This window comes from Channa argus, chromosome 14 (genome assembly GCF_033026475.1).
Source record: "Channa argus isolate prfri chromosome 14, Channa argus male v1.0, whole genome shotgun sequence".
Lineage (NCBI taxonomy): Eukaryota > Metazoa > Chordata > Actinopteri > Anabantiformes > Channidae > Channa > Channa argus.
Genome location: NC_090210.1, coordinates 13,511,821 through 13,531,499, shown reverse-complemented (window position 1 = coordinate 13,531,499; position 19,679 = coordinate 13,511,821). Strand labels below are relative to the sequence as shown.

The 19,679-nt window shown below is 37.2% G+C and overlaps 2 protein-coding genes across 13 annotated transcripts in view; both read right to left on the bottom strand.

Moving 5' to 3' along the window:
• brinp2 (bone morphogenetic protein/retinoic acid inducible neural-specific 2) overlaps positions 1-19,679 on the bottom strand; it is a 203,529-nt gene that overhangs the window by 22,799 nt on the left and 161,051 nt on the right. The gene's annotated exons all lie outside the window — the stretch shown is intronic.
• On the bottom strand, positions 5,289-9,306 carry LOC137098491 (uncharacterized). Of its 12 annotated transcripts, XM_067474761.1 has the most exons (8): positions 8,988-9,306; positions 8,318-8,372; positions 8,180-8,228; positions 7,946-8,007; positions 7,712-7,816; positions 7,423-7,552; positions 7,241-7,333; positions 5,289-6,807 (listed from the first exon to the last, which is right to left on the bottom strand). In XM_067474761.1, the coding sequence occupies exons 6-8, from the start codon at positions 7,438-7,440 to the stop codon at positions 6,577-6,579; spliced, it is 342 nt and encodes a 113-aa protein (XP_067330862.1). In that variant the 5' UTR covers positions 7,441-7,552; positions 7,712-7,816; positions 7,946-8,007; positions 8,180-8,228; positions 8,318-8,372; positions 8,988-9,306; the 3' UTR covers positions 5,289-6,576. The 12 variants fall into 12 exon arrangements, with proteins under 12 accessions (XP_067330862.1, XP_067330857.1, XP_067330855.1 ...); XM_067474756.1 differs by having other exon boundaries at positions 8,318-9,306; XM_067474754.1 differs by having other exon boundaries at positions 7,946-8,228; positions 8,528-9,306.

Here is a 19,679-nt window from a genome sequence, read left to right as displayed (position 1 = left end):
GGGATTAATCAAACTGCTTCAAATGCTCCACAATCTTTTGCATCTAAAACAAAATGTGTAGTTTAATAAGAAGAAATGAGCCAGAATTTACTGAGTGTTATTGACATTATTATATGGTATTAATAATGTATTTTGTAATTACTGAATTTCCTGCTAAACTAGTTTTAACAGTGAAAAGTCATTTTATACCTGTATTTCCTTGTAAATAGTACAAAGACTAAATATCAAATGTTGCAAATGAAAACTATATGCTCTATTTAAACAGGACACCAGTAACATGCAGAGATTAATGGCTTTTCTGCTGTCTTTCAAATTACAGGGTCGGCAGTAACGTCAGCTGTCAGTGTTTTTTTGGAGAGACACCTGTACGTATTTGAGCTTTCAACAAGCTGGAGTTATGGCAGCCACAGCAGGTACAGACAACAAAACAATACCATAGAAAGGTGGTTGAAGTCACGTAACCTCTGTGATATGGAAATGACAGACCTGAATCACTGAGAAGGCAGAAAAAAGTTAGATTATATTTTCACCCAGCCCTAGTGTAAGTTTACATTTATATAGAACTTTAAAAGTCAAAGTATCTCAAGTGTAAAGCACGTCGCTTCAGCAAAAACATAGCAAAATAAAAAAGTAATAACCAATAAAATAAAACTGTTACATCAATGGCTTTCAACCATAAAAAATTGAGTTTCTACTTTGCCCCAGGTCAGTGCATGTTGCTATCTGCTACATGTCCAGAGGAGGCTGTGTCCACTGATGCTGGAGCAGTTAAAAAATAACATGTGAACATCAGCTCATTTATAGTAGCCACCTCCCATTTAACCATCTTTCACTGAAACCAAATGCAAAAGAAATCCCAACTGTCCCATGGGCTAATTCAGCTTTCACTAGCTGAAACCAACACTTAAAGGAGCTGTCTGAATCCTGCCAGGAGATCAGAAATGGATAATGGATTTAGGTGAACAGTATAAAAAGGTTGTTGGGCAATCATTCATGTGTGGCAAAGCAACTAATTTTTCCTTTTTCCTACGTCTCTGTGCAGGCTTGATGGATATTCTGCTTCACACTTACACACATTTGTGGGGCTGCTATGGTCAGCTGCAGGGAGTTGCCCAGTAAAACCAGACTTTGCTGTCAGTCGCTTCATTGGAGCAGCTTAAGGTTGCTGAAGGACATTTGAACAGCAGCAAAAAATGGGAGAGAGCGTTGTTAGTTCACATCCCTTGTCATCCTGCGTGATTGAGATATTGTCTGAAGATGGGACATTACATGGTTTTCTAGCACCGCAGACTGTAAGGTGCCATCAGAGGGAATACATTGGTGGGTATTCAGAAGACGGATGTGAGGAATCACTGTCACACAGGGTGTGTGTGTGTGTGTGTGTGTGTGTGTGTGTGTGTGTGTGTGTGTGTGTGTGTGTGTGTGTGAGAGTTAGTTGGGAAGGTGGCTGAAAAAATTGTTACTACATTCTTCCATATGTGCTCACATTCATCTCCTCTGCCACATAAATGTCACAGCTGTGCTGCGGCTTTTTTAATAGAAACGTCTTATAGTGTACAGTATGGATGTGCTGTGTTATAAACAGAGACAAAATGATTTTTAAAGATCCAGGCTGCTTTATGTGTACAGTTTGTGAAGGCCGATTTGTGACAAGGTGTCTGCGGGACCAGAAATACAACATTAGTGTCAGACGGGCTAATTGAGTGCATCAACTTGTAATCTCTTATAAATTAAAAGAGATTTAAATTTATTGTTATCACTCCAAGTCTCTGTACTGTAAATGGTTGTGCACTTATGGTAAATAGTGCACTAATAACATACTGATGGGGAAACTGCCATGCAGCTGGCCTGCACTCACCAGGCACAACTAACTTAGAGTTTAGCGATTTGCTGAGGGACACTTTAACCTGTGATAGGAGGAGCTGGGAATCAAACCAATAACTCTGGGATTAGTGTTGGCTGCTCTAACTTCTGAGCCATAGTTGCATGTTTTGGTGGAAGTAGTAGATGGGAGTAGTTATTAAATTAATCAGCACTGACATTTATTAACTAAGCAAATAAGTATTTTTAACATGAAATTTTTATGACAACAGCAGAGAATATGAAACCGTCATCATCACAGAGTGGCTTTTACACAAAATCTTGCACAAACTATTTATTCAGATAATGGAAATTCACATCAATAAGCTCAAAATTTGTTAAGCATAATACATGGGACTCTGGTCAGTCTTTGGCAGGGGACCATCAGTGGCATGGGGAGAGCACATTAACCAACAAAATTAAGTTTCACTGCACTTAATACAAAATGAACAAGTTGATATCATTTAATCTCAGCTACAAAGAAAAACATTAGAGTTTACTATTAATTGAAAATAACAAAGACAGATGAAAAATTTGATAATAGGTGCTTTTGGAGCTTAACAAATCCATGTTTCAGCGATCACAAATCACAATGCAAATGGAATCCGATATTGAAACCCACCACTACCTCTTTATAATCGTTTGTAAAGGACATTATTTTTGGGTGACTTAATTGAAAGTGAGTGAAATGGAACCATAAGCAGGAAACATGCATCTAAACCTATATTAAGCTCCTTTTTCCTCTTGTGTTATAAGATGAACCTAATAACACAGCCACATAAAGCTGTCTGTCATTTTGTCTTGATAAAATGTTTCACTCCTTCATATGTGGCTGTTCAGAACAGCTACACACTCTTTATTTACTGGATTTATTACGGTTTTATTATCTATCCAAACATAAAAATAGTCTGTCATTCTAGCCTGCATCTGCTGTAAACAGGATGCAGATTCATTAATAAGCCTCATCTTTAGCCAACAATGCCAAAGTCATTGAATAATTTTTTACAGATCTTATTGCGCATCAGTAAATATCAGTTAAGGTACTGTTTCCTCTTCCCTATTTTCAGCTACTATCAGGTCAAAAGAAACAACAGATGTTTCCTGAATGTATTTTTGGTTCTACTCATCAGCATGTAAGACAACCTGCAGCAGCCTCCTGGTTATTAGTAAAGAATAAATTGAGGACAGATGCACGATGGCAAACCTCTGCTTAACCAGTCTCAGACATTCTTTAGCATGCAGACCTCATAAATTAAAGCTAAGCTATTCCGAGGTCTGATGGCTGTGCCTAATAAGGGGGGCATTATCCTTGAATACTCCCAAGGTCTCAGATAGAAAAGGAACCCAGATGGGCCTAGCCTGCATTTGTTTGTGGACAGATGGGTTTTAACGGTACACCCGCTCAAGCTGCAAATGATCCCAAGTTACAGCAAGGCTCTGTTTAGGTTTGTAGACCTTTGGCTTTATTTGAGTTCCTTTATATGTGAAGGTTGTGAATCCAGATGGGTGAGGAGGCTGTGTGTGAAGCAGAAAGGCCACCAATTTCATATTGCAGAAACATTACAGAAATTTTAGAACTTAACATTTGGATTTTAAATTGCCCTTAAGCTGGATTTATGGTCGATGTCTTTGTTGACTATTTTCCGTAACCATATATCATAACTTCTGAGGGATGGCCCTGGTGGGCATTTGACTGTTCTGGGACATTTGATTTTTGTCATAAACCCAAGCTTATAATGTAAGACATTCAAATCATTAAAGCAGATATTTTTAAGGAAATAAAACCCATTGGGGCCTAAAAAAAAGCTGTATCCCGTACACATGGAATGTTGATTGTCTAACGTTCAACAAATGTATTTCCTTTGATAAATACGATGTAAAATCATGCTTTTTCTTTGCATTTTGCATTTACATTTACATTTAGTCATTTAGCAGATGCTTTTATCCAAAGCTACTTCCAGATGAGGTACAAAGCAAGCAAGAATCTAAGTCAAGGAGAAAACATCAAAGCAAAGTCCTATCAGAACATTTTAAATACAGTAAATATCTCACCAACCTGTGGTTGGACTGCTTTGATGTGTTAGACAGAGAGCAGGGTGGCTGCATGCAAAAATTAAATGTCTAAAATAAACTTTTATTTTACTTATTTATTTCTTTAAGTAAAAGTGTTCAATTTCATTCCATTTAAATTAGAGTAATCTATAATCTGTAATCTAAACCTAAAGTATTTTTAGTTACATCATCACAAGCATTCCTGCTTGCATGGACTTGGCATGTTTGAGTAGTGTTACTATTGTCTGATATTGTCTAGTGAGGGGATGAGGAGACAGAAGAGAGAAGGTTAAGATGGAACATAGATAAGGTAAAGGTCTTAATACAGCTATTGGAAGCTCCTACAAGATTTCACATATTTGGAAACAGGGACAAACATTAACTACTCTGTTCATTAAAATGTCAATTTCTGTTCTAATTATATGATAAACCCAACAATAAATCAAGTGTAAAGAACAAATCCATTTCAGACATATTTGACGGCAGTTGTGTTCAAATTGTACTTTGAAGGACATTATTTTTGGGTGACTTAATTGAAAGTAAGTGAAATAGAACCATAAGCAGGAAACATGCATCTAAAAGTGTTATAAGTTCCTTTTTCCTCTTGTGTGATGTGTGAAACAATACTAAAACTAAACAAATTAAATAACACAGCCACATAAAGCTGTCTGTCATTAACAAATTTTTAACTTTTGTCTTGATAAATTCAGTATAAAATCTACCCCCAAACTACTAATTCCAACAACAGAGCAAAAGTCATGTCAGGTGTTCCACTTTGCCTTTTTCCCCTTAATTATGTTAAGCCTCCATAAATAAATCTCAGTCACTTTACTAATGCCAGTAAGGCAAGAGTAGAATTGCTGATAACATGGCTGTAGACTTTTATTATTTGTCACTTCACATTTTTGCAAGAGACAGTTACTCTGTCAAATATGTTAGTTTAGTTTTATAGTGTTCCTACGCACTGTTTACTCACATCTAAAACCAGCTCAATTATTTCAGACCATTGGAAGCAAATACACAATGATTAATATTGGAACAAAAATAAACAAACATGTTGAAGTTATACATTATGTTTCGATTTTTGTTGGGGGGGGTTTGAGATCAAGGTGAGTCAACATTGAGTCTTGTTTGCTTTTCTTTTAAGTGTTCTCTGTGGTGCAGTATTCCTGAAGCAATTCATTGAAGAATAAGCTGAAGGATATGATTTTCTCCTCTTTCTGCCACAAGAAAAGGCATTTTGTTTTCCGTCCTTGGGAGCATTCACCTTGTGATTCTTACAAGCTGCGCTTTTAAATCACTATTCCTTTGAATACAAGAGGTGAATTCTCTCTAGCACTAACTTTGCAGTTCTTATTTGATATTTCCTTAACCTCGTACACTCAAAAAAATAAAATGTTCAATGAACATGATTTTATCATAGCACCTTTAATGCATCTAATCAAACCAAGTAAACACAGCCCGTCTTGAACATGTTAATTGAACACTACATATAGCTGTTGAGAAGAAATAATTTTATCATGTTCATCCAATCTATTATCATTTTGTTGTATTTAAATGTTTGTTTTTGGTTAGGCTAGTAAATGTATTTCTAATTCGCTCTACATCAGTAACCTTGTCCATTACCCTAAAATCCCTTTTGTTCAATGAACTAACAAGCCTGTTTCCTTGTCTCAGTTAGATTTAATTTAGTCAAATGACACAAAAATACAAAGATAAAAACAAAAACAGTTTTACAACCATTGATTAACATACATGAACAATGGCTTGTTTCCCTTAGGTCCATGTCATACATTTGTTGTACTGTGTGTTGTCATAGGCCACAAATTAGGATCGCAGTAACACTGTGTACATCCAATTTCAATGTTTAACACATAGCTGGAGTAAATAACAGTTAAGCAAATTACACACATTAGTCGAGTTTCAGTCAGTGTTTACAGGGTACCAACATGCAAGACAACTTGCCAAAGCCACTACATTTTATTAATCTGAGATGTGAGTGCTTGCAGATTCACGCCAAATATCAGTGGCACAGCTACTATTTTAGTAAAGTTAATTGCAAATGAGTATTTGTATTCTAATTTCATAAATGTAGTGGCTTTAAGAAACCAATTATGCATCTTGCAAAATGCTGAATTTGGTCATTTAGATATTAAAACAAAAACATGTTTTTTTTAAACAAGCCATTTACCAACAATACAGAAACAAACACAACATTTGTGTTTCAAGGCTTCAGACTTCAAGAAACCTTTTCAGTAACATCTGAGCTAAAAACATGCCCATCATAAAAGTATTTTAACATTTCAAATATTTTACACAAAATAACCAAGAGACACATGAGCAATAAAAAAAACTCTTAGGTACCAAATAATCAGTCTAAAGATACAACAAAAATGCCTTAAAAAAAAAAAAAAAAAAATAAGTATAGCCACTTTAGGTAACTTTAAAACTAAAATATATTAGTGTTTTGAGCACCACTAACCTTAAAGTATTTAAAACAATCGTCCCTGTGGTGTTGTATTCTGTCAATTTCATTGTGGCAATACAATAACTAGAACTTCAAGTCCACTCTTGAAGGTCAAAGATGCGTAACTCACTTTTGAGAAACTGAACCTTGGATGACAACCTTTGTCCATCAAGATTGAGAAAGATCTTCTGTAGGACTTAAAAAGTGCATTTGAGCTCTGCTGGGTAGCTTAGGTCCAAACAGTAAATGAGTCCAAATAACAGAGCACAAGCCAGTGCAATGTTCCCCAAGCAAGTGAGTACTTCCACACCTTCAATGAGGACACCAATGTCATGTGGGTCATCGTCAGGCAGCGCACCATCCTTCAGTATGACATACACTCCCATCACTGTTTCCTCCATGTTACTATCTACCTCAAGGTCTGTGTCCTGTGGGATTAAATACAAGAGGGGTCATTAAAAAATGAAATTCCATCTAAGCACATAAGATAAAGTGTAGCAAGACAGACTCAAAGATTTAATGAAACATGCATTCCAAATAATTAAAATTGAGGCTTAAATAAAACTTCACTCACACAAACCTCCAGCTATGGCCTAAATAACAAATGCATATAGAAATATCATTTTGACAGTGATATTGCTTACAAATGAAAATATAACCTTGTAAAGATGGTATTTAAAACAGAGCTGTATAGGTTTGTATAAGTTTACCCAATGAAATTGGTAGCGAGTACACATGCACCAGTTAGCAATCTCTCCCATGATAAAATCTAGCTTTCTACTATCTCTGGAGGGCTTTGAAGAACTAATACACTCAAATAGCAGAAGTACAGGGTATGTGAGTATTTACAGCGTAACTCACCAGATATTCCTTTACTAGTTTTTCATGGTCTTCATTCAGGTAGGCGCATAAAGACCTAAAGATGCAAGCTCTTCTAGTATGTACATTGTCATCCTGTGGGATCAGAAAATAAAATAAGAAAATGTATAAGAGAGAATGAAAAGGCAACAGTACTTGGGAAAAAATAAAAGCATAACACAAACCTCAGAAATGGCAAGCATGACCTGTCTGATTCTTCTTCCAGCTATACCGCCTTTGAATGTATTGGTCAAGCCCGGCGAAAAATGTCGAGAGTAGGGGGACAGTGGAAATCCTCATGAACTCCTTATCAATCTGTAAAAAATAACAATACACGTTAACTGTGTATACGAAAGAATGGAAAGAATTAGCATAGAAGACACGTTTCTTGCTTGTTTTAGAACTTGTTTTTCTGTTCTTCTAAATGTTTGTGGGTGAACACATTATGAGACACATGTAATACAGGATATGTACCTCCTTTGCAGTAAAGAGAGCTGGCCATCTGCTCTTAAAGTCTGCAATCATGGGTTGTCCTTGAAGAACTTCTTGTCTTCTGTATGAGAAAGTCTTCTCCATTTTCTAAAAGAAATTATAATAATTCAAAAATATGAAAATAAATGATTTCTAAAAAAAACAAAAAAAAAAACAATTATAAAAAGTATTGAAAATATTTGTCCTGAATGAGCAGCCAGCAAATACACAATTTACCGTCTCATTGTTTTTCAAATGGTTTCCAATGTGAGGGAAAAAGTCTCTCTCCGTGGAAATGTCTGTGCGTTCACATAACATGCATCACAAAGTAAATTATCTTGAGATCTATAAACATGTGTTTTAAGTGCAACCCATGTCTTAAATGTACATGGACAATTCAAATATATACTAAGATAATGACGGCTGCTTCCACTATATTGGCAGAGTCTGTAGTTTTTCAGTAATTTATACCTTCAATTCTGCTTTGTAGCACAATGCCTGCACTGCCACATACACATCACTGAAAGAAAGGGAAAAGGAAAAAGAATGTATTCAAAAATTTTTGATATAAAACTTTCATGCTATATTGTATCAAGAAATTTGACTTACCATGTATGAAGTGCTCACAAAGAGCATGGGGAAGGATTTAGATTACGATGCAAATCTGATAAAGAAGATGAAAGTTTTTTGTAATCTTTAGTAGTAAAAAAAACACAGAGCTTCTAACCACCATAAGTCATTCCATATTGCACCTACCATTACATTATACTCAATTATTGAGACAGAGTGCATGCAACTAAAGTCGTGGCTTCATCTCACCTTTCCAATTCTTTCACTTTTCAAATTGTGATTGTTTCAAAGTGTTATATGGCATCGTGCCACAAATTTTAAGTAAGATTGTTTAGCGTATAACTGTCCGATATACATGCACAGACGTACACAACCGAACTAAGAGCCTCCATGCTCTCCCATGCTGTCCGGCCACTTCTACAAAATATGTAAAGAGTAGCGCGGCAATTCGAAAGGTTCTTACCGCTTGTTTCGTTTTTCGCCACATTTAAAGTTATTAGTATGCTCAGCAGAAATAAATTTAGGATACCGACAGTTTGGCAGAGATTAAAGTTAACGTTCGGAATGTGGCAATAGACTGTAACATGTGCGTAAGGCTAAAGGTAGCATTAAACAAGATAATATTGCTAAAAATGTGTCCAATAACTACTTCTAACTAATCAGCAATCCCACAGTACTAAATGCGAACAGTTATTTATTGTGTACTTACCAACAAGTTCAAGGATGCCTGAAGATTCAAATCACCCTCTTTGACACTCCGACTTCCGGGTGCTGCGTTTACGTATTTCCGGAGGTTGTAGACATGCGCACTAGCGACTTGTTGTTTTAAAACGCTTCATGCTCATTAGATCAACAAGAGTTGATCTCATCCATGTGAAATTTCTTTCATTTATTTGCAACAAACATGATTCCATCATTACAGCTCAACAAACATATTATACTCTTATTTGTCAAACATGATTACAGTTTGCAAATCAAACACTTCACTTTTTGACTTTTTTGAGTGTACCTTGGTTTGATAATGAGGCTTTAAGAAAATGCACTGCTCACAAGCCCATAGGAATCCCCAGCTCCCTCCGCTGAAAGATGTTGGAGGAAGTTTGCTTCAATGAAAGACTTTCATGGGTAGTTGTATAGCACACAAGCATACACAGAAATCGCCTTACTGGTAACAAAAATCTTCCTTTTTTACCCTAGATGATTCATAATAAAAGTGTGGATAGCAGATCATTGTCCATCAGCAATTTAGAACCTGTAGTGAGCTAGTAGCTTGTTTATTCAAATATAAACTAATATTAGTAGTATTAGAAAAAGTTTTAAAAAAAAATTCTAATTTACTAACATATTACCCACAAAATGTTGCACTCAATGTTGTACTTATGATCAATTAATCTTTTGCTTATTTACATCTGCCTATTTAGAAAGAAAAAGTCCAGTTGCAACAGACATGAAGAAGCGGTTAATCTGGGAAAACAGGGATTATCGATGGAGCATTTAGGAACATTTGCAGCTCATCCACTCCTAAATGTGCTGTTTTCCTGTCCTACAAACAATGGACACAGTGGAAGAGGTACAGCAACACGAGGGATCATTTACTGAGATATATCAGTGACTGATTTGTCACTGGTCACTTTTTCATTGATAGGCTCCTAAAAGATGCTACATCCAGCAAGAAAGTTGGTAAATTGGCAAGAAAATAATGTGTGTGTGTGTGTGTGTGTGTGTGTGTGTGTGTGTGTGTGTGTGTGTGTGTGTGTGTGTGTGTGTGTGTGTGTTTCAACTCCCTTTTCCTCCCCTCCCCATCTGTCCCTCAATGCTGGTGCAGGTTGCTGTCATCGTCATACATGAGCCTCAGTCTGACTGCTGTTGCAGAGTGCAGCTGTGTGATGTGTGTAATGTCAGTCCTAGTATTGAGAAAAAAAAATGTGCACAGTTTTCATTAAGCAGATGCTAAAGTAAAACATAAAAATAAAAATCCCTTTCTGTGCCTCTCCAGCTGGTGGTGCCCCGGGTAACCCCCTGTATGGCCTAAAAAAGAGAGAGTCACTTGCAGGACAAGCTTAAACACCAGGGCTGAGATGTTTGGTACGCAGGGCAAAGTATAGGTTGAGTGATGTTTGCAAGAGGCTTAAAGTGCACTGAGCTCTCTGTACTGAAGCAATGGGAAGGACTTTGTTCCCTGTAGGGGCTGGAGAGTTGGGAGGAGGAGAGACAGATTAAAAGGGATTGGAGAGACGAGAGGGATAGAGATGGCTGTGAGGGATTTGGCAAGCGCACTGGTCACTTAGAAGCTAAACTTGTGCTGAAGAACTGAAAAATGCTTTTCTTCCCTCACATCCCCCACCTCATCCCACCTCCTTAACCTTTTACACAGAGGGAAATAATACAAATAAAGTGAAGAAAAAAACAATTGTGAATTTATGAATAGCAAATTTGGTCCCAATTATCTCTGACCAATATGTCAGTGGTGAGGTGAGTAATGAGGGGCTATAAATATCTAATGTTATCTGGTATGAAATGAAGGGGATCATCCAGTAATAATGAGCTGTGTCTGCTGACTAACCTGACTGAGTTGCTGTCTGATGTAAACAGATAATGAATCAGCCGCTGCATTAATGAAATCATGGTTTACAGGGTGACTGAGGCGCTAATTGATTGAGCTGTCTTTAAAATGTATTTAACTTATGATACAATACATTATTTTTTGTGTTTGAATGTACACACTGTTTCTCTGACTAAAGCAACTTCATCCAAACAAGACAATCTGACATTCACTCGGTATTGGCCTACAGGTATAAAGAAATGGGGCAAGTCTAAGAAAAAAAAACTCAGTGGACCGCCATCACCTGCTTTTAATCTTCATGTCACTGGAAGCAATTGATCAAATGCATGTAAGCACCAAGGCAACATTTAGTCAGTGCATGTGGCTGAACAGTTTTGAGAAAATATGAGTCCCCAGCTTTAGACAATCAACAAAAGGGACTTTTTCTGAGATCTAAAACTATGGCATGAAACTAAATTTAGACAATAGTTCCTCCAGTGGAAAAGCAGGTGGCAGTTCCTGTTCCCTTTGGTAGAAATATGGAGTTTTATATTTATTTCAGATATTTAAATGTATACTTTACCCAAAATATAAATAATATCATGTAGAAATCTTAATATTGAACTGACTGGTTGATGTTGATAATGCACACATTTCAAGTCATACTAGAAATAACCATAGATACTTTAATTAAAATAATATTGTGTTCTACTGTATATACCTAAATTATTTAGCATCAATCTTTGATGCCGGGCTCTACAAAATGGGAGCACAACCTATTGCTGTACATAGACAATTATACAACTTTTTGCTATTAGTCAGACAAATGAGGTGGAACCAAAGTTGTTTTCCAAAACCAATTAGCTGTTTTTTTCCATTGGCATGGGAGTAAATGTATTTTAACTGCATTTTCTCGGACCAGCTCTCCTGGTTTTCATCTGCTAATTTGCAATTCAAAATATATTTGAGAAGTAATAGACATGTTTCAGAAATCCAATAACATGACATGGAATCAGTTCATAATGAATAGATTTTCCATTTTTTATATTAAGAGCTGTCTTCTGACTTTTCAGTAGCCTAGAGACATCGCAAATTAAAGTTCACCAGTCACAGTGTCTATTTATTTGCCAATGTGTTATAAGAGCCACTGAATAAATGTTGTGTATTTAAATATGACTGTGGGTGCATGTCTTCAGGATAACGCTTACATTCTTAACCTCATGCAGATTCTTTACGGAGAGGATGAACTTCCCAAGGCCCTTTTTAAAAGAAAAAGAACAAAAAAGCTGTCTTTTGGCTGTAGAGGCTCATTAATGAACAGCTCATTAACTGGAAGGCCTATCTGCATGGTCATATTCAGCTGTGACTCACACTAACACACATACATGCACAAAGATGCAAAAAAAAATACTTGGACACTCAAACAAGGATTTGCACACACACACAGAGAGAGGGACACACACGTGCACACACCCACACACAGTGTGATGACATTTGATAGGCTGTGTGTCTGTGTTCTAATTGAGTCTCAAGAGAGTCATGTTGGCACTCGGCAGCAGAGCTGCCTATGTCCAGTCAGTGAGGCCAGCAGCTGGAATCACACCACAACAACAAAGAGTGGTACAGCAGAATTCACTGTCTCTGCCAGGGTTTTAAAAGCTTAATGTGGTCTGTCCATCTTTTCCATCAGTTATGGAGAAAAGGTGGAGATTGGTGATTCTCCCAAAAGTGTTACTGAGACTTGCTTGAGGTTACTTGAAGAAATCTGGCCTCTCATATAAAAAGCTTTTTCGGTTCTAACTGACTGATCGGAAGTCCCATGCAATTAACCTCTGTGGAGTCATTGTCGAGGTCACACGTGCATCAGCAGGGTTAGATGAGTCAAAGTGTGGATGGCTGGGAAGTTACAGACCCAAGTGGTTCTCTTTGACCACTTTCACGAATCTGAGTGAATGCTACTAAAATAGGACACAAAATGCACAGTAGAACTTTAGATACATGGGAGAGCTACCTCCAAACCAACAGACAAATAATAATTATCCAACCCTTTTAACACGGTTTTTCAATATATAAAGTAGGCTAGTGCAGTTTTATGAGACTGTTGACCTGTCAAGGGTCAACTGGAATCAGATCCAACCTGCCTGATGACCACAGATTAAGTTGTATTAGTAGTGGATAGATGGCAATGTTAAAAGCAGAGGTACCTATCCAAGCCAAAATATATAACAACATAAGCACCTGTTCATCTTAATTCCTGTAGAAAGCTAAATAAAGAAAAAGAGCACACATTCACCTGTTATCAGTGCTTGCTGGGATGGTACCACTTTCCCAGGGCAATGTGAAACAAAGTCTCTTGTGGACCTTTGTATATTTACCAATTAACAACTTCAAATTAGACTCTTGTGGGTTTACATTCTGTCTGTCTGCCTTAACAAACTATCCATGCTTTTGTGTTGTAGTGAGAAATATCAGCAAACTCCCATCATTCCCCAGCCAGAGCAGTTAGCTCGTAAATGATGTATCCCCATAGCACCTCGATACTACTGCCTTAGTTACGCTTCACGGAGGTTGTCTCCAGGAAGTGAGGCGGGCGAAGCGATAAGAAAGTCTTCATTACACTGACCGAAGCCCCCCCAGAGGGAAGGATGGCACTTGCCACATCTCCTCTTATCTCATCTCCAAGAAAAAAGGGGGAGTCTTTTTTCCTCAAGACTTAGGGAGGAGTAGAGGTTAGGGATCAAAAGTAAAATGCACTGTGTGTGTGTGTGTGTGTGTGTGTGTGTGTGTGTGTGTGTGTGTGTGTGTGTGTGTGGGTGTGGGAAGAGTGCCTACACTACAGCAAATACTCTCTCCGTATCCCCTGCTGTGAAGAAAAAACAAAACTCAGGCTCCTTAATTCGAACCGGTGCTCAATTTACAACAAATCTGAAAGTACGGCTTTGTCACAAAGTCTAAGACAAGGAAACTTACGCAAGCTTTGACGGACATGACTCCTTTTTTTCATTTCCTTTCTGACCATTTATTTCTCTGTTTGATCATTATTTCTTACTTCTTGTTATTCTCATGCTGTTTTGAGTGAATAACACCTTTTACTCCTTTCTGTTCCTTCTTCCTTCATTATGATCTCATCTCTTTAACTCTACTCTCATGTCCTCCCTTCTTCTCCTTTCTCTACTGTGATTTACCCACTGTCCCTATCACTTCTCATCTTTTTCCTCTGTTGAAGGATTAATAGCTACCAGGTAATGCTCACAGAGCTACCTCGTCTCACACAGACCAATGCTCTGAAATGAAATGTCACCACCTGCCTATTTGTCAGCTTGGGGCTCGTCCCCTTCAGCCATTTTTATAGTTTACCAGCATGTGGAACAAGAGGTGAGGTTCGAGCGCATATTGATCGCCACTGATGAGCTACTCTTTTTGGGCTTGTCGTTCCTTTGTCCCCTTCCCTTTCCCTCCGGCACTTGTGGTTCTCTCAGAAATTAAACTTTCTCTGTCTGTGTCTGAGGAATCCAGAGTATCTATCTGTCTCTGCCTCCCTCTCCATTCGCTCTCTTTCCACAAATAACCTGTGTCTTCATTTCCACCTCAGCCCACTTTATTTTAGCTACTCTGCCTCGGTCTCCTGTCCCTTCCTCATCTATCCACTAGATGTCTCCCTCCAGTACCTGTTGCCTTACTCTCACCCGTAACCACAGACTTTCATGCCCACTCACGCAGCTATTTTCAGTTCCCTTGTTATCTTAATATTTAAACCTGCTAGCTGTTTATTTGACATCTTCCTTTGTGTTGCGTGTGTCTTGCCTACATCTCTATTTAGTTTTTTTTTTTTTTACTATTATCTGAACATTAGTCTGTTCCTGTAACAGTTTGCTTGTTCATAAGCCCTGAAGCCCCTTCACCAACCCTGTTTGTTGTGTGTTTAGGTCCTCTTTCCTGTTGCCTGCTAACCGTACTGTGACAACATGTGCTGATGCACTGTTACTAGTGGACACGTTGTTAGGGAGATTGTCCTTTTTCACAGCCACATAGACAAAGAAAGTGACTATTGACCCTTTCTGCCCCCGATGGCTTCCTCCGTAGATTTTCTCCTCCTGTGCAGTCATTTGTGTTGCTCTAATGAATAGTTAATAAGAAGTGACATGCTGTTGTGGAAGGTGAATAGGTGAAGTGAGAGATTGACTGCAAATATTGTATATAAAACCCTTGACTTCTAGAATGAGTGTCAATGAATGAATTTTATATTCAGATTAAATCAATTTTTAATAAAACTAAAAGCTAATATACAGTTCAGTTGTTTCGAGACTATTTATCTGAGAGATTATGAACATTTAATGTGTTTTTACCACCAGATTTGAACTTTAATAATGTTGATCTAAAATATTTATGAGAATAAGGCTACTACCTTCCTATCACCCACCGTGCTTTCTTTTTTTCATTTTACTCACAGATCAGGACGATATTATTCTAAGTGATTATTGTAAGGGATATTTTAAGGGAGGTAGGGCTAGTTGTCCACCAACTGCAAATTCAGCAGTTCATTTCCCATTTTCTACAGTACTTTTACGGGGACTGAGTCTGACTACATAGTCATTGGTGGGGACATGTCTTTCCTTGTGGGAACAAGATCCTGATCCCTGAGGAAATCAATACGTTTCAGTGATAACTTGGTTTAAGATTAGCATATGTTCAGGGTTAGGTTAGAGCTGGGGCTAGGGTAAGTCCCCTGGGCAATGTCAATGCAATTCCCCTAAACCTGCACGTGTTTCTCTTCTGTAAATTGCTTTGATTGATAGCAATCGACAGATGACTACATGCAGAGTAAAAGTTCTATATTTGCATAAGTGGACTTTCTGAAAAGAAATGGGCTTGATTTACGATTTAAAACATCAGTGGCTTATCTAATAGTCCCTGAAAAACTTTTTAGAATATACGACCTAGACTACAAAAAATATTACAAGTCTTATCTTCTTTATTTTGTATGGCAAAAAAGACCTAGTCCTCTATAGTAGTTTCTAATTACAAACAGGTGCTAGTGGCAATTTGTTAGAATTTACAGCTGCTTAACAATAATTTGGCACACCCCTGTGGCCAAGGGGGGCACTGTTGGGGGCCCTAAAATAGGACTAATGAACAATTACCAGGTCCACTGTAATATTGTTGCAGTGTGTCAAATCATAGGCACATGTGGAGGATGCTAGAATCAATTTATTTTTCAGTGTTATGTGTAGCGACCTAATTTAGATGATTTGACTGTTTTCACACCATTCATTGGGACATTATCAGTTCATAATTATGGTTTAGCAGGTGGCATTCTATCTTCCAGTCATGTGACAGAGGTGACATCTAGTATTAGGCAGGTAGAAGCAGGAGTGACTGTTGGTGACATGCACTCACTGGCTATTTAATTAGGAACAAGGTAACTATCAAATCCAATCCAATCCAGAAGCTCTGCCATTGATTCTATGTTTACAATGTTACAATCTCTCAGCTTTTAGGCTCAAACTATCAGATAGGTGATACTTCTACTCTGTGTTTATTATTGAGGTCATAGTGGCTAGTGGAGTCATACTGGAGTGGATTATAAGAAGAGGTGGCTCTGATGTTTTGGCCCCTTCATTCTTTTAAAATTATCACCTTTCAGAAATCAGTGGTATTTTATTATTGGTATTTTGCTTTGCTCTGCAGCTCTTGGTTAAACAAGAGCAACACTAAATATTAAATTAATGTCCCTCTAAGTATTAATCTGGTTTACACTTCTAGTAAACCCTGACCACAGGTTTTTTTTTTTTTTGTCTTTGCTTCATTATAATAGGCCTCGGGTTGTACTACCTATAGCACTACCTATAGATATTATACTATAATCAAGTACTGGGAAAAATGGGCAAGGTGACATTTTCAATATCTACATCTGAAAAAACTGAGACTTCTTTCGTTTTTATTATTATTATTTAGTACCCGATTCAGTAAAGCTTCCTTTGAAATGTAGTAGTTTTCTTCAAACTCACCTCATGCTGTTATATTATTACTGAAAATATTTTCTAGTGGTTAATGTTCTCATATAATTAGTTTATGGTTTTAGAAGTGTGTTCATTTCACATTTTTCATTTTTATTTTTTTAACAAATAGAAGTGTATTAATTGTTTTATACAATTGTGTTAATTGGACAGTGTGTTTGTGCCTCAACAAGGAGAAACACACATCTTAAACCCACCACTGACCAGACTCTTTAATTGCGTTCTACCTCCCCTGATTACTCCCATTGCTGCTTCTACCCTCTGTTTTTTTAGAGAAACAAGAGTCGAATAAAGTGAGACGGAGAAGAAAAAGCAGAGAAACATCAATCAAGAAGCTCAGTGAATTCGTTTTGGTCTTCATACTCATCTGAATAAACTTTAGTTCCACAATAATCAAACTGGATGTCAACAGTGAAACAAAAAAAACAACACATGACCATTTGAATGTAAGATCTCATGAGGTGTGTATGTGTGTGAGAGAGACAGAGAGAGAGTAAAGAGTGAAAGAACAAACTCGTTGTAATTATGTCTTCCTTAAATGTACTAGATTTGTATTTGCAGGTCTAATTAGCTGTGGCAGATAAACACTGGAGCATCTGGCTTTTAGATGCTTAAAGAGATGGTGAAGCAGCTGCACATGAACACTCGGCTGATGTTCAGATAGCAACACGGAACTGGTCCAACCTCTGGGGATTCAGTGTGTCCAGTAAATGTCATGGCAACTCTGAATGGTGCTGGGATTTTGTCATTTATTGTGTCCAACTTTAAAATCACATTCGATGGTGGTCCCAGAAGACCAACAGTATACACACAGGCAAAAACATACTTCAAAGAAAAAGTGGCTTATTTCATTTGTACAAACTGCTGTTGCATTTTGCAGAAAATGAATGACTCCATTTTGATAATTAGAGCTATTATAATAATGGCAAAACCCCTGGAAATTAAATTATGTTATCATTCAATAGACCCTCTGACTTATACATAAAAAAGCTTTTAACTCATCGGGACTTTTTCTTTTCAGTCAGTAATAGCCAGTATTCCTTTATGAACTCTGATCTGATTCTCCAGCTGCACAACCTGGGAAATAGAGGACAACTATTCTTTTACCACTCTGTAGCTGAATAACATCATGATGGAGAGAGTGCAACCTTTGCTGAAGGTCTCATGAAATACATTAGAAGTAAATTAATGGAGGTAAGCTTGAGCTTTTAGAGGTATGTTGACAAACTGCTGTGAAAAATTGAAATGTTTTTATAATCCTGTAAAGGGGATATAAAGCTACGTGTAGAGAAAAAAATCTAAAGTATACGTGTCTAATGTAGCATATTGCAGTTCTTCAAATTGTGATAGGTTTTATGAGATTGTACGATGCAGAACTTAATCCCATCTGTGAGTTGAGAACCCCTGTCTCTCTCTCTTTACGCTTCTCGTAGACCTCTGAACCACTACTCACATTTAGGATTTCTTTTGTTCTAACAGATCAGATTTACTAATTGACAACTGTTTCCAAGGTTAAAAAAAAATCAACCAACCCAGTCAGAGCATTAGAAAAAAAGGTGTTCTGTGCTATTACCAGATATATAATGACAGATAATATATTTTTATTTTTTTTTTGAGGGGGGGGACATAAAGACCATCAATGATTTCCTTTGCATGCATTATTCACACTGGTTCTTGTCCTCTTTTGAGCATTTTTCCTAAATGCATGTTTATGCAGATTATATTACTTTGTATATTATTCGCTGATTGTGCTCAGTTACTATAGCTCCCTTATTAGATTACTTTATATTATTATATAATATAACTATCTAACCAGCTGTGAACCAGCAATAGCACCAAGTTCATGTTGATCATAAAGGGATAATCGACACTCCTCTACTGTGGACCCAGCTCCCATTTCAGATTCTGGAGGCAGAAACCCACTGTACTTTTATGATCAATCTTAAAACTTAAATTTTTAATCAAGCAGATAGTTAGAGCTGGCTTAGCTGTTTTAGTTTTGCTGCAAAAGGCTGATGTATTTGAAGATTACAGATTAGACAAGATTTGCTTGAGAGTCTAAGAGCTCCTTTAGTGAGAACCATTAATACACATTGCTTATAATGATACTTCCTTTGTGTGTCAAATTGAAAAATGTTGTCAAAGAACAATCTGAGTACATTAAAGTTTACAGAATGTTTTTTGAAGTCAAATAATCTAATAACAGACATAGTGTGTTCAATTTGAGCAGAAATGGATGATAACTGACTATTAAAATAAGTGAAAAGTGAATAATGTCTGATGCAAGATCCTCTTAAGGGTTTATCCAGAGAAACAAATCTAAACTATACATTTCCATGCTAGTGGGTTTCTACACAATGCCATCATGTGAAATCTCTTATGAATTTGAGTCTTGTGAGCCAAACATGCTGGATTCTGAGGATAGTCATTCAAAACATACTACAATGCACAGTGAACAGCTGTAACAAAAACATGCCGTAAATCGTATTTGGTTTGGGATTCCTCATTTAACAATGGAAAGAATGGGTAGAGGGCAAGAGGAACAAAAGACGATGGAAAAGAGGAAGGAATAAAGTGGAAGCAGAGAAGAGTGCCAGTGCCAAACATTGCAATAAGTGTAGGAAATGAAATGAGAAGGTGGAGGAACTGTTGCCAAATCTTGGGCTGAAGTGAAATCCATCTTTGGGACTAAAATTATCCCTCCTGTTTTGTTGTTTTGACAAATACAGGAAGTGCATGTGCTGCATCTACACCCCGAGACAGAATCCTTTATGACGGAAATAAAGGCGGTAATGGGCAGAGATTCAAAGCAGCAGGCTTCTGATAGCATTTAGTAGTATCT

Excerpts from the sequence above, each read along its gene's own strand:
- LOC137098491 (XM_067474752.1), bottom strand. Across the intron at positions 6,808-7,240 it reads AACTAGTAAAGGAATATCTG|GACACAGACCTTGAGGTAGA; the intron begins GTGAGTTACGCT and ends TTAATCCCACAG.